We start from the raw sequence: 24391 nt of genomic DNA, 5'->3' as shown, positions 1-24391 counted from the left end.
TATATATTATATAATTATATAAATTGATAATAAAGATTTATATGCATAACTATGTTTCAGTTTTTTTCTTAACAGGAAGATCATGACTGGTTCAAAAGAACTTGTTCCTTATTTTTATAATAAGTTTGAGTTTTTAAAAAATTAATGTATTTTTCTTTTTTAAAATTGTGTTAGAACCGTATTAGAATTGTCAAAAATCTAATAAATACTCTTTGAGTTACACACTTCATCGATACATATCCTATAAGTCTCAATATCTGATATGTATCCAACACGAATACATTCGAACACATAATTTAAAAAGTGTGTTCCACCCTCATAACCTCTAAGTGTTGTTGATAGAGAAACATCCTACTACAACAAATATAAAAGATTTCTATTTAATGTTAATAGCATATGAACATTAATCTTCACTAAACAAGTAACAATTATTAAAAACAAAACAAGTCTTTAATTATCTCAATTCTTAACATATTTAAAATATAAAACTAATGAAAATAAAGTTCTTTTTATTACGACTTTAACTTTTTTTCTTAAACATTTGTTTTGAGTAATTTTAAAAATGTTTTTATTATTCTTACTTTCAATTTTCTTACAAATCCAATAGTTCAAGATGAGTTACACATTAGACTATTGAAAAATATTCTTAAAAAATGGAATTCAATACATGTATAGAAGCACGAAAGAATAAAGATAAAATGAAAAAGAAGTAGGAATAGAATGAGGGTAAGGTACTACAATCGGCTATTATTGCACAATCAAAGTTCTTCCTGCACCTCCATATATGCAGACTCCTTCTTCCTGCACTTCCAAATGGTCATACTTCCATATGGTAGTATGTTCTTGTCCCACCTCCATACGAAGCGTGAAAAATATTTTTTTATCTTTCTTGTGTCATCCCCGTATATTTATAAAATTCAAAAGCAATTTAAAAAAATTATATATATATATATATTCTAAATTACATAATCTGAAAGCTAATCTTAGATTCAAAAGTAGTTTACGGATTATATAATCCAAAATATATTTAAAAAAAATGATATTCTAGATTTCAGATTACATAATTCAGAAATTACTCTTAAATTCAAAAAATACTTCTGAATTATATAATTCGAAAACTAATCACATAAATGAAAAATGTTTTCGTTTCCAGATTATGTAATCCAAAAACTAATCATATCTAAAAAGAGCTTTTGGATTGCATAACCCGAAAACTAATTATGAATTTGGATAAGACTTCCAGATTACATAATCGGAATATTACAAAAGGACATTTTTGAAATACAAATATTTATGAAGGTGAGAGAAGAACATATGGAGGTGCAGGAGGAAGCAGTCATCCATGTCTTGTTCTAAGACCATGCCTCAATATGATATTTACCACATCTTTCTAATGCTCTAATCCACCTAACTGCATCTTCTCTTGATACTCCATTTTCTTTAGATATAATTTCCTCAAAAGCTGATGTTACATCTGCAGGCATCTTAGTTGAAGAACCTGCTATATAAACAGCAGCACCCTCAGATAATAGGTTCCAGATCCTTTTGCTGTGCTCCCTCATCTTGTGCTGAACATAAACCTTCTGAGGTTGGTCCCTTGAGAAAGCAACATAGAAACCTCCACCCTTTGCTTCTGAAAGCACCCCTTTGTTTTGTGAATGACTCAACCAAAAGTCATGGTACAGAAAGTCACCCTTTTCATTGCAACAACCAAAGAAAAAAATAATTGGAGCAGTGGCATTGGTTCTACTCTGCACTGCTCTTTCCTCTAGGAATCCCCGGAAAGGCGCGCATCCTGTTCCCGGTCCAACGAGTATGAGGGGAAGTGACGGTGCAGGTACCGGAAGCAAACCTTTATGGAACCAGGCTGGAACAAGGGTACCTGCTTAAAAGAAGAAAAAAGGTAGATGTAGAGGCAATGCTTCTGGTTACTTGAGAAAATGCAATGAGTGGCTTGTTTTGCTTCATACCATCACAAGGATCTAATGCAGCTAGCCATGAGGAACATAGTCCTTTCTTTTTCCTCTTGTAAGGTGTTGTCCATGACACCACATTCACAGTCAAGTGTACTTGATTGGGATGAGCTGATTGAGAAGAAGATATGGAGAATGCTCTTGGTTTCAGAGGAGGAACCAGTTGGACTAGCCACTCAAATGGCATTTTTACAGAAGGAAAATCCTCTAACACCTATTTTTCCCACCAAACATGGAGAACAGACTTATGCACAAATTTGAAATAAAGCAGACAAAAAAAAGCAGATAATCAAGGAATATCTAAATAATTGTTAAATGGAAGCTAAATTAGAAAACCATCAGTTCATCACAGAGGCTATCATATCCTCTTGCATTTTTATTCCCTTCCAATGAAATTTCTTTTATTTTCAGAGAAAGAAAACATCATGATCGAGTAAAATAAAATCCCAGAACTGCTACAAATTTTGGGATCTACTTCTACATTACATTGCATCTCCCCAATTCAATTTTAGCAGATTCATGCCATTGAAAAATGAGTCATATCACTGTTAGTGAATAAAATAAAAAAACTATCAATTTAATTTGAACAAAGCAATTACCTTCAAAACAGAACTGGAACTGAAACTGAAATCTAATTTTTTTTTTCATACATAAGATTTTAAATGTCATTAAAAATCTGCCTGATATCACTAATCTTGGTAGACAATATTTATATCCTCCCATTATATATCTACTTATGCATCATAATTGAATATAAGCTTAAGAACCACCAAACCTTATCAATTATTGTTTCATTAATTCCTTTACATTCATGGACCTTAGACACAAGAGAACTCATTGACCTTACCTCAAGAACAGTTCTTCTTTCTTTCTGGTTATATTGGTAAAGGTCGTCTCTTCCTTCAGGTGAAACAAAATATTTAAGTCTTTCCCTCTCATGTTCTGCTGTTGCAAAAAAACTCATAACCTGGAACATAACAGTAATGCTAGGTTAGCTTTTAATGCAAGAAGTTATGGCATAATAAGTTGTGAAGAAACTCAAATATCCAAGCTGATGACATAATAATTTATCAAGCTTCTTTTCCTATATGTAAATACTAAAGAAATCATCATGTGTTATAACAAACTTATAACTTATAAGATACACATCATTACACAAAGCCAATAAATATATTGAAAAATCATCATTCCTTGGTCATTGTGAGTTTCTATTTGATTACACAAAGCAACCAATTATAGCAACTTATTAACTCATTATGTATCTAATCCAAGGTTAATAACTTCAAATAGAAAAGAAAAAGAGCATAAAGTAAATGAAAAGGGAAAACATTGAATTTAATTATGTACTTTTTAAAAAAATGGCATAAAAAGTGGGCTGTCAAAACTGACTACATCTTACCTCAAAGAAGTAGCGCCGTGGAGAAGCTGAAGCTACATCCATTGAATATTCCACAAAAGTTCTTAATTTTACAGGGATTCTAGAATCATGTGCATTGTGATCATCCATTTCTCTTGGACTTACCTGAAATTTTGCAGATATCTTAGCAGTAAATGTACATACACATATTGAAGAAAAATAAGTTTAATAACAAAAATACCAATCAGGTATACAAATAAAGTACAAGCAAAAAAGGAAACTATATAATTCTACTATTCCTAGATAGAAAACTTTTCAGGGAGAACATGGCTTCAGAAAAGTCCTGGAAGCACAAAGTAATAGCAGAAACAACCACGAGGCTTGCTTCTTTTATCTGTATATGACGTTAAAAAGAGGTCATTTAGCTGATTAAATGTATCAAACAATGTTTGAATGTTTCATTTATGTCTAGACACGAGGCAGCATAATGTGAAGTCAATGCTAACTGAGGAGGGTCGGAGAACCACATTAATATTAACTAATATTGAATTACTTACAGTTATGAATGAATCAGGATCCAAATTACAACGTTGTATGAAAGCATCAACTGCAATGGAATCTTGACCAGGTAGAATTTCAAGAACATCACCAATCTCATATTGAAGAGCCTGAGCAAACCATAATGCATTTCTTAATTCAAAATCAGGTGGAGGAATATAATTTTGTAGCAAGTAATTTCACCATTCGATATAAAAATAGGATCTGAAGAATTGTAATTTGTTCTTAATGTGTTTCAACACTAAGAAGTTTATACATCTATCCACCACAAGGTTAAAGAAAAGATACAGTAGCTTACATGTGAAACAGATTCAAATTCAAAATGACGAACATCTTTTACACAGTTTGATGTGGTCAGAGGAAGATTCTTTACCTGCATGATCAGAACGAAATAAAGTGAGGCATTCTACAGAAACAAATGACTAGGTGGTAGATACGTTTTTAGAAAAGGTTGTTCATGAAAAATATAGGCTTAGAAAACACACATTGAGTAAATCAAGTCTACAAAATTCTATACATTTTAAGGATCAATTAACACTTCATCAATCAACGTCAATTTTAATAGATTAGATATTGTACTTCTTAAAATACAAGGAAATTTTAACTATAAAAATGACATACAAACATTTGATTTATCTAAAATTCTGAATGCATGAGCATCAAGACGTCAATATAATATCATATAATTCTTATCTTATACCATCTTAAGAAAGCAGCCAGGTGTGCTTCTGTCAGACAATGCTTTTCCAGGGTGCACTGTTCGAGCACTCCCAACTTGAATACTAAGACATGTTAAATCTGAAAGAGTCACATGTTATTCTAGTCAAATATAACAATAAAAAAAAGCCTTATCAACGATGAGGATAAAAATGTGTAATTCCACCAAACCATTACAGCTAAAACTCCACCAAATGAAGAATAAACAACTTTGGGAACACCAAAGCAATTTTTTCTCACATTTGGGTGTATTTTATGTGTGAGTGTGTACTGCTTTTGCCCAAATGTGACAAAAAGCCAAAATGCTCTCACATGTTTACGCACCAACAACTTTCAAGGCTTAACCATAAGTAATTCAAGCACAACTAATATTCCACATCCAATCACATGTCAACAATTCGATAAAATGACTATGTAGTGAAGTAATTAAAGCAAGCACTTCTACCAATTTGAGACTAGTGTATTACTTGATATGCAAAGTCTAATTACCTAAGCATAGAAGAGAGCTACCTAATTCAATTATTCATAGAGATGACGAATCATTAGCAATAAAAGCAACATACATGCAAAGACTTTCTGAGTAAAAAATATGAAAGATTGCAAGTCAACCAAGAACTTAACCAGTTTGGAATACCAGAAGTACTAGAAAAACGTGAGTCCTCATTTTCAGAGTTGTGATATGTGATCTGGACTTTGGGTTGATCAATCAAAATTGTATCTTGAATCACAACATCAGGACCATTTGATAAGAATTGTGGTTTAATCATATTTAACATTCTCCACAGAGAAGACGACCAAGGATCCAGAGAAGCTTCATAGCTACAAATAATTATACCATCTTTAGTCACTTGAAACAAAGTTTGTATTACAACATACAATGAAAAGAAAACATTGATTCTGATTAAACATATTACAAAGTGGACTTTAAACCTAACTCAACCCCATAAAACCGGCTCATAGGGTTGAGGTTTGCACTCACTTATATACAATGAAAGGCTCTAATCTCTAGTCGATGTGGGATCTCCAACACACCCCCCTCACGCCGAGACTATCAACTCGTGCGTGGGACTATATATTATGGGTAGTCCGATAGCGGCCCGATAGCGGGTGACACGATAGGCTCAACAAATACTCGCTAAGATAGACTCGAAATGGCTCTGATACCATATTACAAAGATGAATCAGTATTCCAACAACATCAATGTTTCATACTTTATAAGCATAGATGTGTATGTTTTAACTATGTCAAGTAAAATATCCAATTGACAACATAGCTTGTAACCATACCCTGAAGGGTGTTGATCATCTCCCAAGCCTCTTTCTACAATAGCTATTCCTCCAAGATCCATTAATCTTTTGTCTAGCTTCTTCGCAACAAACTGTACCAGTTCACAGGTAAGGTTTTATCCAAATCATGAAACTAAAGAAAATAAACATATCTGGTAAGACAGTAAAAATTGCTTTGATCAAAATTTTAGTGTAACTAAGTCATTTTCAATATTGTCCAGTGCCTACTTTGCCCACATTCTCACAATGTTTCAGCATCAAGAGGTACATAGTCAATAATCAATGCAGCACCATGAGTGTTACACACAATCCAAAAAATAAAACATAACACCAAATGTGCAAGAATTGATACTTTACATTGTACTTCTGATAACTAGAATCTCCCAAGCCGAAAACTGCATAAGGAACCCCTTTAAGCCAATGCCGACCTAGGCTTCTCTGAAGAAGATATCTCCAAAACACCTGCAAAGGAAAAAGAATAACAAGCAAAAAAAAAACTTAAAATAAGAGTTTAATTTTCATGCACTGAAGTGTATAGACTTTTACACAATCAACTAAAAGGAAGCCAACTTAGATAAAAGGTCAACACTCTGATTGAATGATTATGTAAAAAAACCTTTAAACTATCACCATGTTTAAATTGAACTATGGAAGCAGTTTCAAATTACATCAAGAAAAAATTTAAAGACCCTTTTAAGCTAGTCACCTTCATAGAATCAGGTGTATCACCCTGGCCTGTTGTGGAAACAACAAAAATGACAGCCTGCTCCTGCGGTAACAAACACTGCACAAACATTGAATAAAAAACTTAAACTTTGATTTCAAAACAACACTTTTGGCACACACAGCAGTAGAAAAAGTTTCATTTGATTGCAACACATACAGGGTCATATTGATCAAGGGAGAGAAGGTTGACAGAACAAGCTCTGCGTTCAGCTTCGCGAGAGAGACGTTCGGCTACGTCCAATGCATTGCCCGTCTGAGTGGCATACAATATGAGGAGTTTATGCATCACTGTCACTTTCAATAACTTGAAAGCTAAGAGCTTTTTAGTGAATCGGAAAAGGGGGTTTTGGTAAAGTCTTCTGCTTCCCGGCTACTATCTCAAACCAGCGAACGCAATGAGAGGAATGAGAGAACGAGAGAAAGAGAAATGTATGTACTCACTCTAATTTTTTTAAAACTAGATTATACGAGGGCATGTTTTTTTCTCTTAAATTATATTGAAATACAGTTTTTAATTTTAATAAAAAAGTATTTTTTAAATTATAAAAGTTATATATATACAGGGATATATAAAGTTAAAGTCAGAAATTAAAATATATTTATTTTTTTTAACTAAAAAACAAATCACAAAATATTTTTAATCTAGGTAAGACACGGACAATGTGCTACATTATTTTTTTGTTTTTTACTTCACTATGTTCAAACTCTTTTCTGTTTATTTTTTTATACCAGTATAATTTACTATAAATATTATATTGAGACTTTAAAATATTATAATAGTAAAATAGAAAAATAATTTGTATACCCAACACTATATATAATTATAAATGATAAATATTTTATATTTATATTAATATACACGGATACACTACAAGAAAATCATTAAATAAAAATCAATTTTAGAAATAAAAAATAATTAATCACTATATTAATTAAATTAAATATTATTTTAGAGACAAAAAAAAATTAGTTTTTATTGTAAATAAAATTTATAAACTAATTTTTAATTAGATACTGAAATTTTGCAACCAACTTTAAAATCTAAAGTGATTAGTAGCTAAAATCTTAATAATTAATTAAATATTAATTTATAAATTGTATAAATAATAAAAATTATTTTAAATATCAATAATTTTTTTAGTTTCAAAAATAATATTTAATTTAATTAATATAGTGACTAATTATTTTTTTTTCTAGTTAGTGATTTTCTTGTAATGAAGTCAAACAAAATGTCCCAAATAATAATAAAAAAGTAGATGCCACAAATTAGAATATAAATTGAAAATGCAAAAGAAAGAATAGCTTTACTGGGCCATACATTTACAATGCTTCAAATATAGGGAGTAAGAATCGATATATCTTATGAGAACTCTAATTTACTTCTTATGGCTCAGCAAATGGTTCTAATTTTGTACACTCTATTGGACTTTCAGACATTTCACTATGCTGTTCATTATTACTTGGTTCACAAACCCCCTGTTGAAGTGTTACAGAATCTGAGGTTACTTCATCTTCAATTGATACTTCAACTTCTACCTCAGGCTTCTGATCACAAGAATTTAGTTCATTTTCAGGGATTGAATGTCCCTCTTTTTCAATCCCAGAGTTTTGCAATTTTTCCTCCTCAGCTTCTACTTCTACCTCAGGATTCTGATCAGAAGAAACTTCATTCCCTGGGATTGATGTTCCTTCTTCCTGGAGCCTCGAGTTTTGCAAATTTTCCTCCTTCCCAGCATCTACCTCGGGCTCGTCATGATCACCAGAACCTAGTTGATCACCTGGGATTGATGTCTGCTCTTCTTGAATGCCTGAGTTTTGCAAGTTTTCCTCCATCTCAGATTCTACCTCGGACTTGTGATCACTAGAAACTGGTTCATTTTCTGTGATTGATGTTCCCTCCTGCTGAAGGCCTGAGTCTTGCAATTTTTCCTCCATCTCTGCTTCTACCTCAAGCTTTTGATCACCAGAAACTAGTTCATTTCCTGAGATTGATGTTCGCTCTTCTTGAAGCACTGAGTTTTCTAATTTGTCCTCCATCTTCTGATTGTTATTATCAAGAGGCTTGTTAGTAGCAGGATACGCTCCATGATGTTTCTCTTCGACAGCCTCCACACATTCATCACCTTTCAGCTCCTTTTCATTATTGATGGATTTCGAAATAGAACATTCTTGGAACTCAACACCTTCAATAGAACTTTCTGAGGATATTTTATCCGGGCCTTTGCCTTCTGCAGTATGCTCTGTTTCTGAATCATCTTCATCCTCATTTTTAGAGACAGGAAACGACTGAAATGCGTCCCAGTCATCTTCACTGACTTCATCTTCTTCCTTGTCATTTTCATCAGTCTCCATCACAACAGCGGGTGGTGATGGTGCAACATGTTTCACTTCACTTCCTTCTGATGATGCCTTCGGCACTTTTATGTCCAAAACTGGTACTTTTAGATCTATTGGATTTTTGTCATGTGTTACAGAAGCTCGGATTACACCCTGCGAATTAGAAATTATAGTCGGACCTCATTATTCTTAAGGACAGAAACAAATTTGCCATTTCTAAAAATATAATCTCCATCAGCATCTTCCAGGTAGTCAATTTGCAATAGTAGAAAAAAAGGATCGGCTAATTCAGCAAAATAATTTTCTATAATCAGTTGACATAAACATCCATCAGTAACAAAGTACCTGAAGTTGTTGGCGGTGAAGAGGAGGCATTGATAGTAAAACATCCTTGAAATGAATGGCTGATGAAGGAATTTGAGCAAGGCGAGAAACAAGCTTAACAGCTGTGCTTCTTAAATCACTGACTTCCTGTCATTTATTTGCATGATCAAAAGAATGTATAACAAAATTACGAAGAGCTAGCTTCACAAATAGAAAATCCCAGTTCATATTACCTGAGAGAGCCCAGCTTCAGTTGACAAGAAAATCATGACAATTGCCTCCAGAAGTAGGTTCATAAAACTTCTCTGACAGTCATTACCTTTTGACAGGGTTTGTAACAGCACCAGGAGACTCAGGCATTCACTAGCAATGGTTACTGATTCGCTTGTCATAGTATTCTGTTATCAATAAAGTATGTAATCCTTTAATTACTCCATGAATTATAAAGTTAAATACTAATATGAACTAATGACAATATTAGATGTATTAATGGAAAAACAAATGAAACATTGGCTATACCTTAAACAGTTTGTGGATTAAACTGAAAATATCAGTAATTAGCTCACCCACAAGAAACATCATAAAAGAATTATCTTCAGTATTTACTCTTTGAATCCTGGATTTCAGAAATTGCAATCCTATTACTTGAACCTGTCAAGAAGAAAGTTCTGTCATTTGTATTTCTTTCTGGATAACAGCCATAGTCATAGTGTGTGGTGTTTCTTTCTGGTCTTTCATTTACCTGTGTATTCGAATCACTAAGTAAAGTTTGGATACATCGAATACAATATTTTACTGCACCAACACAGATGGAGTTCCTTGCTTCACAATCTTCGGCATATTTGCTTTCAAGAGCTAGTTTTGAAATGGATATAATTTGATCAAGAGAAAATGAAAGTTTTGTATGTATTAACTTGCGTTGGTTGGAACTTTTAACCAGCAAATGGAACTCCTCAATGCAGTCCTTAGTCAGAGCAGCGACTACGTTCAGACAAGTTCCAATCATATCTCTTAGAGAAATAATGCTATCATGAGGGTCAGCCTCATCTGCAAAAAAAAATGGGTAAAAGATCCATCAGCTCTGAAGTTGAATGAATCAAAGTTTATTCTTCTCTCCTATATTGGCTATAGCTTGAAGCCGAGATCCAGCTCAAATACCAAGTAATATTTTCCACATAAAGATTGTACCATTAAATTAAATGAAGAATAGTAAAAATGCATGTGAGCAAACATTGAGGAAATACGTGTAAAATATTAACATTCAAAATAGCAATGCACATGGAGGCATGAATGAACATGAATCACACTACTTCCAACTAAAACGGCTTACCATCGATGATTCTCTTTAATAAAGGAGTTGTACAGTTGACCATGTCAATGGCTCCTGATAAGCACACCTCAGTTGAAGCCTCCCTTACGCACTTGTAGCCAATTAAAACTAACGCCAAAACCACTGATTTGGGATTCTTATGCATCTTAAGTAATCATTGTGAGAAGAAATCATCAACCAAGACAATTTCAGAGAACAAATATAATTAAAGAAAAATTTAGGATAAAATATTGCACAACTTCCATGAATAGAAAATTGTAGATATTTGACAATAAAAATAATGGCTCAAACAGAAATCAGTCATCCAGTATCATAAACAACACACACCTTGGTCTCGATACGGTTGATGACTGCCTTTGTTGTGCTACATAGTGTTTGTATCACATTTACTTCAGAATTTGGATGAATTACTGAATCTGTGTCAGCACTAGACAACACAGGAACATGAAATCTTTAGCAAAGTATGTATATCCAATGCAAAACGTCAATCAAATAATTCACAGCCTTAATCATCAGTCATAGGAAATTAAATACCTCTGAAACACTTTAAAAAGGTAGTCTAAACAAAGTTCCGTAGTTATCAAAGCCAAATTTTCACTATTGAAAATTTCTTGTGGGCAATTCTGAGCAACCTATAGGGAAAAATTGAAACTTAAACTTCACAAGTCTAAAAAAAATTGAACGAAGCAGAAAAAGCTTGCTAGACTACAATACAATGAGAATCTAGACAATGAGATTATGAAGTGTTGAGAAAAAATAGAATGCGGGGTCACCATCCTTAAATCAATTTATCAAATGTCTACCTGTGATAAAATGGATATCGCAAGACTATGCCAAGAATTATCGATGTAAGTGGAATATGGAAGAATCTGCATACATTAAACAGAAATAGTTTTATTCATGCCCATTCCATATGATATAAAATCAACATGTAGGCTCATGAATTATTATGACTGCAAATAAGCAGGGACTATTTTGCATTCCAATATCCATAGAAACTGCACTACCATACAGTTAGATATCCCACATCAGCTAGAAATAAAATAAGATTATGATATATAAATAGAGTGTAATCCTCACCTTATAAGCTGAGGTTGAATTAGGCATAAACTCACTTACTAAGATATACATATATTGAATAATCCAGATTAGTCATCAAATTTTTTTCCTTTAATTTCTCAAACTTTCTACATTGTCTAGGACTATCGGTAGATTTAAAAAAGCCACAGGTTCTGCAAACTCAATATAATCCATAAGCCCCTAAATCACATGTTGTAGCTCCAAATGCTTAATAATTCTATATAAGGAAGAAAATAGAAGAAACTAATATTTCACAAGGACTAGTTTATTATATGAATATCCATGTCAATTATATTTGGAAATTATGTCAAGAACCATCTCTCCTAAAACTTAGGTGGAGGTACCAGAATGATTTTACACATAAGATAAAACACCCACCTGCAGCAGTTCTTTGCAAATATCCACAGTAAGTAACCCAGCTCCAAAAAATCTTTCAGTCAGAAGAAATTGAAACACAGGAAGTACAATTTCATATAATTTCAAGTCTGAGGATTTCACATCACTACTTGACAAGTTACCATTATGCTTAGCACTAAGAAATGCATGCTGTAAAATTGGTTGGCAAAGGATGGGATGTTGTGACTGGAACAGGCCAAGAAGAGAAAAGCCCCACAGGAACTTAAAATCTTCACACTTCAATTCAACCATGCTATATTGAAGTGCAGTGGCACTAGGTTTTAGGGTGTTTTCAACTGAGGTTTCATTTCCTTCAGAATCCACAGGAACTGCATCAAGTGCAAGTGCTTGCAAAATTACAGGCCAAGATTCATCTAAGCATGGACGCAACTTTGAAGATACAATAGTTGATTGCAATCCATCAAGGAACAGATTCCACTGCAAAAAAGGAGCAACTAGAATGAGAAGGCAACCATAAGATATTCACAGTTTCGTGTTGATCCAGATTTCATCTCCCAATAAAATTATGCACTCATAATATTTGATAAGTTCAAATTCTGGCATACCTTCCTCTTTGGGCTTAGGCATAAGCATATATAACTATAATCTTTCAATGTATGGATCCAGTACTTTCCCAGAATACTTGAGCTTTTTTGGAACAATGGTAATAGTGCCAGATACTTATCTGGAACTCCATCACGGTGCTTCCTCATGAATGCATATATATAACACTTAAGAGAAGCATGAGCAGCGAGAAGTCTTACTTTGATCTAAAATAAAAATTATAAGACAAAAGATGTAGACAATAAATATCTCAAAAAAAAATTCAAATACATAATAACCATATAGTCACATGCCTTGCTCGTGACCCATTCTGCAAATGAAGGATAGTAAATGTCCTCAAAGTCATTCAATGGGCGAGAAATTAACGAGAATATGCGCTTGACCACCACTTGGTCTCCGCTGATGATTCCACTTGTCAGTATCTGAAATTTTCACATACTAGTGAGTTATATTTAATCACATACTTGAGGAACTTTGCATATATATTGGCAACATCCCAATAATAATATGTTCAAGGGAAGCCTGCAATTGGATTTACAGAAGTAATTTTGGGGGATTTCTAAAAAAGTAAATAAATCAATTTCAAAGATAGAAAAGGAAATGAGGAGAAGGATGAAGCCTGCTACCTTGGTAGCCAAGTGCAAGCCTGCCTCCAATAGGCTAGGACTAGAAGATGTGTCCAAGGTAGTACGAACAGCAGATACTAGCTGGGCCTATATTTAGTACAGTTGAAGTTATTCCAAATAAATCACAAAAGTCATAATCTACTTAAATCATAAAAACAACACGTTATATGGGACTATGTAAAAAAAACAGTACGTGAATTAATTAAATGATCCTTAAAGAAACAAAAAACAGTATCCTTAGTTGACTAAAGAATCGAAATCTTGCCAGGGAAAACAAATTTCGCACATCTTGTTAAATACCTGATATTGTTCCAGTAGAAGATGCCCAGGAAGCTCCGGGTCAGCTGATTTTTCAAACTGTTAATCCAAATTCACATACAAGAACAAATTAATAAAACTTGACCAGTTGAGAGATAATAAGATTAGGATACACCATGCAGTACATGCACAACATAATATTAAGCAGAAAATAAATATTAATTAGTATATTCCAACATTAACTCCAGATATATAATTAATAAAAGTCATCAAGTTCTTCAACACTTAGTTGAAACTTTTGCATGTTTCAAAGTAAACAACAGTCAAACTACCCCTAACTGTCATACACAAATAAAATTAAGCTGAAAATGATCAAGTTCTTCAACACTTAGTTGAAACTTTTACATGATTCAAAGTAAACAATAGTCAAATTACCCCTAACTGTCTAAATAGAAGAAAGTATGTGTCTTGTTAGAGTTCTTAAGAGAGAACGAGAACGGAAGTGGAAGCAAATATGAAAACGATATTTGTTGGAGATCCCACATCAACTAGAGACAAAGACATTTCATAATGTATAAGTGAGTGCAAAGAAAATTTCAAGGATAGAATTAATATTTTATATAAAAAGGCTCTTAAATGCCTTTGCACATTTGTTACATAGGCCCATTTAAAGATACCAGGAGCTGAACACCAAAGATATGCCCAAAACTGATATAAGAACATAGTACCTTGTCCACAATAGTGCCAAGAAGACTGACACCTACTGGCTGCATGTTCTCAAATTGAATTGTGCTAATCTGTTATGGGGGGAAATGAGAGGAGAGGGCGTGATGGATTTTTAATATATCTTGAATATCCAATAAAAGTGCAAAAGGTAGATCATGCATAGCTAAGCAGTACCTGATAAGCAAGTGATATTAACTCTTGCAAGTGGAGAACTAACCAATCACCAGTAGGTTGCGCACTTGCATGTTCTTTCCGTGCCAAGGTTAGATCAAAATGTGCAGGATTTCTTCCAACAGCATCTGGTAAATGGCTTAAGCATCTGAAACAACATTAATTATTCAAACAACAAACAATATTAACGAAAGATTGAAGTCAATTTTTTAATCAGAAAAAAAGATCAGCCTCAAAATATAGATTGTGACATAATTTCAAAGTTAACTTTTCACTAAAGGATGAGGACATCTTTAGCATTAGACACGTTAACATCAAGTGAGAGAATCCTTTCTTTAATTATCTTTAGTGGTAAACAAAGGGGGTGATTATACTTTAAAATTGGTTAAATTTATCATTGCCAGATACATGCAAGTTCTAAAAATTTAAATTACAAGTTCAGAAGTACGTACTCTGCAGCAAAAAGTCTGGTCTTATATCTGAGGTACTTCTCCCTATTAGCAGCACCAGTGGAAGCTTGAAACTTGTGAGTCTGTATGTTGTTGTATCCAGAAACCATATTTTCGTCATCTCCAAGGTTCAAACCTGAATCACCGTCTGGGTTATCATTTGCCCCAACATTATTATTTTCAGTGTTCCTCATTGATGTCGCAAGGACCTGTGATGATCCCATCATACCATAGTGAAGAGTATTGTGAAGCGTCAGAAAATATCTTTTGACCCAAAAACCAAGGTTATTGATTGAGTTTAACGATTGACAGCATTTGCTAGCAATATTCCTCTAGCATATCTACTATAAATTGGGGGTAGACTGGACTGGAGGCAATTTTAGAAACATCTAACTATTCAAAAAGTGGTCAAAGCAGCATCATTCATTGAAACCTGAACACATCATATTGTTTTCTATCTATGTTGCTCACTAACAGTTTAGAAGCAAAAGTAGTTTACTGTCATTTGAGATTGCTTTGCGATTTGGTAGTAATATCTACAATGCAACCATGTGTCACTATGTTACAGGTTATACATAGACCATTTTATCATTGTACATAACACAATTGTATGGGGTTAATCACTTAAGGTCACAAGCATTTTCTCACAATAAGGATCTCCCTCAACCCTTCATCATTTTCTCTCTTGTTTTACAAGATAAATCCCTGCACTGGGCATATATCTCTATGCTAAATAATTACTTAGATACCCCACCAGTCCCAAACAAAGGAAAAAAACCCTTAGATGGCTCAGTCAAACAAAAATTAATATATCCCATATGTATTATTTTTTAATTTCCTTCAAAAGCATCAGTTTTCTTGTCTATTTGCGGTACAGTGATACTGTAATCGGTAAGGCATAAGCTTACCACTTTGCGACATACTGATATCAAATGTGAAGGACATGAAGGACAAGCTGCACAAAGTAATCGCATAATTGTTGTTCGCACCAAGTTTCCAATTCTGCACAAATGAAAGGAATACAAACAGAGCAGTCTCAAAGTCAAATACCAATAACTACAAATCACCATGACCAATTTGTTAATAAAATATAAATGATACTGTGGTTGACCATAGAAAATGTCATCATCCCCATTTTCCCTCTTAAAGGAATTCACTAAACCACCCCCATGTCCCCCCACCCATTCCCTCTCAAGAAAATAAAACAACAAAATTGTGAAACTTGAGGGAGAGCCAACAAATAATCTTATCAGAAAATAATGTTAAATACAAAAAAAAATCATTGGAAGATTGAAACATTTAAAACAAAACAAAGGAACAAAATACTAACTTTTGTATTCCTTGTGACATCTCTTTGCTGCTCTAAAATAAATTCTTATTATTTTATAAGAAAGTTTTCCAAGTAAGTAGGTTTATACTTAAACTCACAACCGGTTTGCCAAGTGAAGATTGCACCTCACTTATATATATTAAAATTTGGCCTTCTTCCTAGTATCTCCAACACACACTCACGCTAAGGACATATATTTGTGGGTGGTCTAACAGGAGTGCGATAACAATGACATAATAGCCTCCAGAGAACTCGACTACGACAAGCTTTGAATGGCTCTAATACCATTTAAGTAAGTAGTAGGTTTACTCCTAACTCAAATTGGATTGTAAGGTGAGGATTGCACCCCACTAATATATTATAATTCGGCCTTTCTCCGAGTTGATGTGGGCTCTCCAACAAATTTCACTCTAGAAAACATCATTATAAAGCTTTGAAATTCCAACTAGATTGGCATCCCAGAGCTTCAACAATCATGTGCTTCTAGAGGAACATGCATTAAAAAGAAAAGAAAGATACAAAATATTACAACCAACATGGGGGCAACACCAAACCCATGTAGCAATAAGGAAAACATATATTCCAGTAGCTTATACAGGTTCATAAAGAAGTCCCGAGTGATACAAGTGGGCAACCTACCATGCCAAACTCTCATCAACCTTATTTCAAACAAATAAGCAATTACATTTTCATCACCTCTAATTGTAACAAACAAACTCTCAAAAATAAGGAAATAAAAGTATGCTGAAATAAACAGGAAGATTTTAAAAATATTTTTTCTCCTAAATACTATGGAGAGAATGAGGATATTTTTATCCTAATAATCCTTAGAGCACAAATGCATAGGCTTTACCTAAAGTATTTTAAGAAACTAACAATAAAAAAGGTGTTTGATTTTGATCTTAACCCAAGAACTAATCAACAGGAAAGGGTAAGAAAATTTTATTATCTATGCCCGTACTCGGAATCAGTTTCCTCATCAAGCATAAAGAACAGGTTATCTTCAATCTGCTCAACAATAACGGAAGCCTGCAAAGATTAAAATCAGATCTTAGCAAAACAATTTGACATGCTAGCTTTTCTATTATTGAAAACATATAAAGATGGGGAACAAACTGGATCTTTCTCAATTAGATGCCTTAGAGTAGACACAGCAAGATGCCGTAAAGTTGGCTGCATTTAGAAAAAGAAAGTATAAGCAAAAAAGAGGAGTTAATAACACATCATTTCCTACAATGAAAAATACTTCAGAGGGAAACCTGTCTTGATGACAAAGTAGACAGAAGAGTCTGCACATGGGAGTGTACAGAAACAGCTTGAGGTGCAAAAAGAACAAGTTGTTGTGTGAAGCGAGCACTCCTGCAACAAAACAAGCAAAACTTTTTATAATCATCAATAAAACAATACTTTGAAAAATACTTCCCCCAAAGCCAAAAACAAGATGACAACAAGAAAATATTAATTATATTATAATAGGTGGAATGAAGAAACATACTCAAGCATAGTTGAAGTTTCTTGCCAGCTGCTAATCTCTTCAATGACAGACTGTAATGGGGAAAAAAATACTGTATGAAGTATAAAAAAAATGCTGCAGACTCTAGATTATTTTAACTATTTATGTCCTACTTCAGTGCTGTTAGAGATATTTCTCTTTTTTGTTTGTTGCCAGAAGACTTTTTTTTTCTATTCTCAATTAAAATTAACTCTTAGTAATTCTTTGATCTATATATAGGTCTCGGTAACAAAGTATTATCAACTTTTCTGTATGTTCATATTCATTTTTAGTGTCTATATATTTTCTTTCAGTAAGTGCATAAGGTTATAGGCTAGGACTGCAACTCTGGTATTTGTAAGCAGGCATCCTGAACACAGCAGTTGATGCCTTTTAAGGGAGCTATCCAAACAAACATTCTGAGGAATTTGTAGCTTCACTTCATTGAATTTTGTTTTTTAATATTTATCACGTTCATTTGTGTTTCCTTATTCATTAAAGATGATCATCTATCCTAAAAATTCTTTTTAATTTATAATTATTTTCTCTTTCCTCTTGATAAGTTTATATTTTTATTAAGAAAAAAAATACTAGAAAATTCACCTTGGAGCGGGAGAAAAAAATGCTTCCTGGGACAAGCTCAGGACCAAGAACAGTAACTATAGCATTTATAAGACGGCCAACTCCCTGCTGAATGTTTACTAACCCATTTTCATCAGATAAAAGAATGTCCATAGCAAGAGAAAGGGTCGCCTGTGAATAAACATAGAGAGAACCACATAATGTCTAATAAGAAAGATTATTTACTTGTTTAAAGAGCTTTCTCTACCATGTAAATGTTTACTTGTTTAAAGAGCTTTCTCTGGAGCATGGATACAAAATTCAAATTATAAAAAACACTGGATGGCTCAGATTAATCAATCAGTTACATTTCATAGAACTACGTCAATTTGGTCCTTGACAAATATATTATCACATTAAAACAAAGGAGCAAAGCTCTTCGTGCAGCAATTATTTTGTCAGATCATTAATTCTATTTGGACGACAAAATATCAAAACTATATTAATATATTATCAATCTTAAGATGCTTATATTTAACTATGAATACCTGGACATGAGAGACAAAGGACAAGCCAGCAGCTTCAATAGTTAAAAGAAGACCATGCATAGACCAAATCTGCAGATTAGCTACCGAACTTTTAGCCAGTGAGGATATAGAGCTCACTGTTGCAGGCACTAGAGTTGACAAAGCAATCCCTCCTGCACTGCAGTCAAGATACATAAGAAAAGAACTGTCAAAACTTAGAGTTGATGTTGTACACTTGGGAAAGAGTGACAGAATTATAAAAGAAATGGGGCCTGTAGCAATCAGGAGAAGGAAGTAAAACCATTAATTGCTCATATAAGTTTGAAATAGTTAGTAGATCTGTCAGCCAAATATCTAAGCTGAGATCTTAAACGCACAAGAAAAAAGCACCAGAAACATCATGTAAACCTTCTACCAGAACCAGTGTAGTTTTGCATAAACTAATCCTCCAATAAATTAGATTGTCTCACAAAGCAGAAAGAATTTTTAGAAAGAAACTACTGTAAAAGTGTAAAGTTTCTCATTGGTGCTATTTCTGTCAATATTAACCACCCTTTTTCCTTTTATCACATCTCAATTGCTAATCACCTAACTTACAATGTGTTATTACCTTTTTTTTTATCGGCAAAGAATAAATAAACTAATTGGAGAATTTGAGGGATGCTCCAACCTCCTACCAAACAACCTACTATCATCCCATTTTCTACTCATTTTCCTTTCTTTCCTTTCACTTTTTTTTAAACCAAACTAATCACAAAAAGGTTATGTGCTAAAGTACAGATAAACAGAGTTCAAACAAATAAAAATACTTGGAAATATGAAAATATTACTGATGATCAATTTGTGTAGGGTTTCCTCTTTTTTATAAAGGAGAATTACATCAGTGAAAGTAGGAAACTAAATCCTAAAGAAGAAAGAAATTAACTACACAATTAAACTTATCAACAGAAATATTTCAAAGTATCAAATAGAGATTTATTCCTTTTTGACACGCTGTCCACAAAAACTCATCAGTGTTTCAGAATGAAAGGATGATATATTGAGGGAATTGAAAAAACTGATAAAATAAACATCAAAACTATTAAGCATTCATTGGTATTATAATAAATGACCTGCGATGAATGCAGCCAAGTGCAAAAGCAATTGATCCAGCATAGTTCGGATCAGTTGCACCATTTAGCTCACCAAGTAGTGATCTTGTCTGCTTGGCAACATCATTGATGAAAAGAACAATCACAGAAGAAAAATTGATTAGTGCAGAAAAAATTTCAAAGCTAAATGTGTCTAAGCGGGTGAGAACACAAGAAATAAAAACAATTAATATTTCACACATGATATGGATGGTTAAGATTGTTTTTACTCAAATTTCATCTTAACTGTCCATAAATGATTCTGTGGTCAGAGATAAATACTCCTTCTTTAAGTTCTCACATAATATGCTCCCCTCGTGAATAAGGAAGATGTTTCTTATAATAAAATTACAGTCGACAGAACAGGGAACAAAACATGTATATTGAAAAGCAGAAAAGAACTTGCCATTCTTGCAGTGAAGATATCATTTCCAAATCGAGCTAAATATCCAAGACTTTCAGATGATGCTCTGCGCTGTGATGCACAAATGTCTCCCTCCGCCAAAATACTCTTCCATTCAAATTCAACAAACACCATACCATAATATTTAACAAAAGAAAAAAAAAAGGAGATAACACAGTGACAATTTGGGTAAACAAACAATTGAAGAATAATTCTAAATCATCCTACACCATCTTCTCATTCAGTTTCGAACTTATTAAAGTAAGAATGTGATGAATACTCTTTATATTTTCAAGATACTAAATGTATTTACTTTTTGTATGTGGATTAAGAGATTTCCTACCAGAAAAATAGATTGTGCCAAACCCAAAATCTCTTGTCCAAGTGTTTGCAGTCGAAACGAGAGCAAAGCCTGGAGAAGAACAAAAAATTATATTAGGTGAGATCCGCACAGGATACTTTGATGATACCAGTAGAAGGATGGAAAGAACCTTAAAGCCAGCAAGTAAGCCCACACAAATATTGGTAAGACTAGCTTTGCGCCAATTTTGTTTTTTCCCAGCTTTCAAACACTGCTCCATAATGCCCAGGAGGGAGAGCATGCCAGCACTATCCTGAGATATAAAACACTAACTGATGTCCACGATAATAACAACCACTCTCTGAATTCTGCAATATGCCAAGGTTGTTGATGGACTACCTGAGAAGCAAATATGGTCCCAAAAAACAGAAGCATCTGGTTCACCAAAGTCTTGCTTATGGTCTCCGGCTTCAAGTTAAAATTAAGGTGTTACTGAAGTAGAAATGCATCCAATAAAATAATAAGACAGCATGAGACAAACATATAAATGAGTTGGACGAACTAATCAAAATTTATTTTAAAATAAAGTGAAATTCTAACATAAAATTGTACAATAACCAAAAATATCCACTCCCATTCTACGCGGAGTCAGGTGTCAACTACATGGATCAAATGACCCTATTATGATATATCAAATAAAATGCTAAGATTCTATCAAAGGCGTACTGATCAAGACTTTCTAAAATGTTTTCTTCCAATGGATTCCACCATTTCTCCACCTCTATTTATCATGCTATTCTCTATCCACATTCTTACTAGTCAGTGGTCTTCTCACGTGGCAAAACCCAATTCAATGAACTTTGGTTGAGGTCTCTTTTCCAATTCTCAATGTCTACTTTGACAATCAATGGTGTCTTTCTTGCTCAGAACACATCTCTCCATGCTCACACCAAGCATATGGAGATTGACATGTTCTTGTCAGGGAGATGGTACTTACTAAGCGGCTTACCATTCAGCATATCCCTGGATCAGTGGTTGATGCTCTTACTATTTACGAAGTCCCTCCCCCCTACTAGTTTTTTTTTGTTCGAGATACAAATTCCACAACAAACATATGCCAAAAATAATTTTCTAATTTCCAGCTCTACTTAATAATGTTTCTGCTAATTTAGAACATTCCATGAGCATGCCACACAAAAAGAAATCATGTTCAAATAATTATTTGATCACATATTAAGGCGAAAAGACCGCATGTAACAATCACAAATTTAATTGGAACATATAATCACAATATAGCTTTATAAAACCAAAAAGAAAATATTTAAAAAAAAAACAATAGAGAATAACATTTTAGGAGTCCAAGGCAAAAATATTTCTAATCTTAAAAAAGTTAAGGAGATAAAGAAACAGTTAATTTATACTTAACAGTATATTACTACATAAGTGACTGATTGTTAACTGTATTCTTCAAAAATTTAATACCTGAGGAAAGCTAGAAATTTCATTCTCCCATACACAGGGCATAAGGCCATCTTTCCCTCCTTGGAAAGCTCGAAGCTCATCTTCAAACCAATCCCTTTTTCACAGAAGTTAGAAACTTAGAAGATAGGAGACATTTGTATAATTTTATAATTTCATTTGACAACAAGGGTTCATTGCAATTTATTTTAATGAGTAAAAGGAAACAACAAGGCTTAATTGCATAACAGTCAGATAGAAACCTTCCAGGAATCCATGGACCCAACCATGCATCTCTCTTGTCTAAGAGCAACCTCAAGCACGAACTTTCTTCATATTCTGAAGCATATCTTATTCATACAAGAACAAAAAAACACAGATCAATCAATAAATAGTTAACAGTTCATTGTTACAAACATGAAGTAAATGCAACAAAATAAAATCATTTAACAGTTTTAGATTTACTAGTTAGGTTTAATGGTTTTGGTGATGCAACGATGCCTAATCCAGCAAAAATGGTTGCAGATTAAGTCTTGCAGTTTTATTTTAAAAGCAAAGGTATGCAAAAGCATCACTATATTATTTGCAATAACTCTCGCATTTTTAATAATGCTTTTATAGCACAACAATTGATCTGGGATAATAATAATAATCATTTGATTTTTAATTGGTGTAAGCATACAGTAGTTTTTCAAAAAGTAATTAATTTGTTGCTTGGCTTTTTTGTCTTTGTTAAGAAAGATTCAATATTGTAATTTCTTCAATTCTTCAAGAAATTACCTTTTATCAACCCAAAAAATAACAGAAAATTCTTGAAAATAATACCAATTAGAAAAATTAGAAAGAAGAGAAAAACATTATAATTGCAATTTTACATATTTTTTCACAATACCAAACATGAAATAATTGTCATTTTAAAGGAACCATTACTACACAAAAAAGATATAACTGAACATACTTTTTAATGAATCTCAAGACCAAGATCAATTAGTAATAAGGTGAAATTAAAGTATATAAATGAGGAGCCAACCCTCACATTACATGCAAGTTTTGTCAGTCTCATTTAGGTCCAAACCCAAACTCTGTGAACGTTCAACCTCAAGTCAATATATTAAATGAAATAAAGAGAGCAAACACTACCTGAACGGAAATGTACATAGTTGGATTATCTGAGGATGGTCACTTTTATATGAAAAAGGATCAGGAAGAGACTGGTAAGCTATTAAAGTTCTGATAACAAATACATCCACTGCAGGCTTTACATGTGGCACTTCCTTGGCTCTTAATGCTGATATGATCGATAATGCACTGCTTTCAACATAGATTAGGACTTGATATAAAATGAAGTCACAGACTCAGCCACAAATGAAAAGAAGCGGGTAGACAAGAAAGTTATACCTACTAAGGTATACAAGAACTGGCTGAAGTAGAACTCCACCATTTACGAGATTAGGAGATATGAAGCATTTAATGAATGCAGTGAGTGCATGAACAGCTGCAGACCAAACACTACAAGATACAAGAGGTAATAATGAATGACAAATACACAACCAAACACATTTTAAAATTACTAATCAACACAGAAAATAAATAAAATGTGCAAAACAACATTATAATTGTATTAACTTTTTTCTATATTTGTCATACATTCACACCAGAATTTTCCAATGATTTCATGCATCTTGTGGTTGTATGCATTGCAATTGTATTAACTTTTTTATATATTTGTCAGCTTAGCAGAGTTAGTTACTTCTAGATGTGCCATCCGTTGCAAGTAGTTGGTAACTGCATAATATTCCTGTACACTATAAAGACTGATCTCTATGTTTTAGAGAATCAGATAATCACCAGAAGGATGGAAAATTCAAAAGGTAAAGATAGTCATATAAGGATTTGATCACACTAAAGATACTGGATCATGTTAAGATGTACTTACTAAATCCTTGACATTAAATCATCAGTCTTCTTCATTTCATTTTCTGGATTATCAGTAAACAGAGTAGTCCATAAGGCAAGAATATCAAAGACATCCTCTTCAAGCTCCTGCATACAACCAAAACCTCCAGGCATCAGAATTTAGCTTAAATCAATTATGAGGCTTATCCTAGGTTAATAATTTGCACATTTCATCTTTAAAAATCTAATGAAACATGTAGAATTTCATGTTATAATTTTTCAAAAGATTAGAAAGCTAAAGAAAATCTGAAAATGGACATGGGCTTAATAATTCTCATTGTTGTGAAGGAAATCACTAAGATTTGCTCCCTTGAAGTCCTGATTATTCTCCCTAATGTTGTTATAAAATACTAT

At 33.2% G+C, this 24391-nt stretch overlaps 2 protein-coding genes across 8 annotated transcripts in view; both read right to left on the bottom strand.

The window, feature by feature from the left end:
* Positions 1 to 1083: 1083 nt before the first annotated feature.
* LOC137825977 (Flavodoxin family protein) lies at positions 1084 to 7038 on the bottom strand. Of its 4 annotated transcripts, none has more exons than XM_068631802.2 (12): positions 6776 to 7038; positions 6599 to 6676; positions 6250 to 6354; positions 5893 to 5984; positions 5240 to 5424; positions 4589 to 4686; positions 4187 to 4261; positions 3888 to 3998; positions 3373 to 3495; positions 2821 to 2940; positions 1971 to 2187; positions 1084 to 1882 (listed from the first exon to the last, which is right to left on the bottom strand). In XM_068631802.2, exons 1-12 carry the CDS (start codon positions 6902 to 6904, stop codon positions 1353 to 1355), a joined length of 1863 nt encoding a protein of 620 aa, XP_068487903.1. In that variant the 5' UTR covers positions 6905 to 7038; the 3' UTR covers positions 1084 to 1352. The 4 variants fall into 4 exon arrangements, with proteins under 4 accessions (XP_068487903.1, XP_068487905.1, XP_090150759.1 ...); XM_068631804.2 differs by having other exon boundaries at positions 5227 to 5424; positions 6776 to 7012; XM_090294633.1 differs by lacking the exon at positions 5240 to 5424 and having other exon boundaries at positions 6776 to 7015.
* Positions 7039 to 7896: 858 nt separating this feature from the next.
* Positions 7897 to 24391, bottom strand: part of SWEETIE (HEAT repeat-containing protein) — a 32857-nt gene continuing 16362 nt past the window's right edge. For 3 of the 4 annotated variants that reach the window (XM_068633287.2, XM_068633288.2, XM_068633289.2), the window contains 34 exons: positions 24018 to 24124; positions 23480 to 23590; positions 23222 to 23389; positions 22345 to 22431; positions 22106 to 22199; positions 21023 to 21091; positions 20814 to 20936; positions 20666 to 20734; positions 20326 to 20430; positions 19902 to 19990; positions 18811 to 18967; positions 18305 to 18454; positions 17705 to 17754; positions 17469 to 17568; positions 17326 to 17382; positions 17171 to 17238; positions 15788 to 15881; positions 14883 to 15088; positions 14434 to 14578; positions 14262 to 14330; positions 13576 to 13632; positions 13276 to 13362; positions 12943 to 13071; positions 12652 to 12855; positions 12068 to 12523; positions 11413 to 11478; positions 11144 to 11241; positions 10937 to 11036; positions 10610 to 10754; positions 10022 to 10326; positions 9799 to 9930; positions 9513 to 9677; positions 9301 to 9426; positions 7897 to 9108 (listed from right to left, as the gene is read on the bottom strand). In XM_068633287.2, coding sequence (XP_068489388.2) covers positions 8002 to 9108; positions 9301 to 9426; positions 9513 to 9677; positions 9799 to 9930; positions 10022 to 10326; positions 10610 to 10754; positions 10937 to 11036; positions 11144 to 11241; positions 11413 to 11478; positions 12068 to 12523; positions 12652 to 12855; positions 12943 to 13071; positions 13276 to 13362; positions 13576 to 13632; positions 14262 to 14330; positions 14434 to 14578; positions 14883 to 15088; positions 15788 to 15881; positions 17171 to 17238; positions 17326 to 17382; positions 17469 to 17568; positions 17705 to 17754; positions 18305 to 18454; positions 18811 to 18967; positions 19902 to 19990; positions 20326 to 20430; positions 20666 to 20734; positions 20814 to 20936; positions 21023 to 21091; positions 22106 to 22199; positions 22345 to 22431; positions 23222 to 23389; positions 23480 to 23590; positions 24018 to 24124 — 5295 coding nt within the window. In that variant the 3' untranslated portion in view covers positions 7897 to 8001. Of the gene's footprint in view, positions 9109 to 9300; positions 9427 to 9512; positions 9678 to 9798; positions 9931 to 10021; positions 10327 to 10609; positions 10755 to 10936; positions 11037 to 11143; positions 11242 to 11412; positions 11479 to 12067; positions 12524 to 12651; positions 12856 to 12942; positions 13072 to 13275; positions 13363 to 13575; positions 13633 to 14261; positions 14331 to 14433; positions 14579 to 14882; positions 15089 to 15787; positions 15882 to 17170; positions 17239 to 17325; positions 17383 to 17468; positions 17569 to 17704; positions 17755 to 18304; positions 18455 to 18810; positions 18968 to 19901; positions 19991 to 20325; positions 20437 to 20665; positions 20735 to 20813; positions 20937 to 21022; positions 21092 to 22105; positions 22200 to 22344; positions 22432 to 23221; positions 23390 to 23479; positions 23591 to 24017; positions 24125 to 24391 lie in introns of those variants that run through there. The other variant, XM_090293769.1, reaches the window with a different exon arrangement.

Source organism: Phaseolus vulgaris, chromosome 8, assembly GCF_051622355.1.
Source record: "Phaseolus vulgaris cultivar YP4 chromosome 8, ASM5162235v1, whole genome shotgun sequence".
Taxonomy (NCBI): Eukaryota; Viridiplantae; Streptophyta; class Magnoliopsida; order Fabales; family Fabaceae; genus Phaseolus; species Phaseolus vulgaris.
This window is presented reverse-complemented; position numbering and strand designations above follow the sequence as displayed.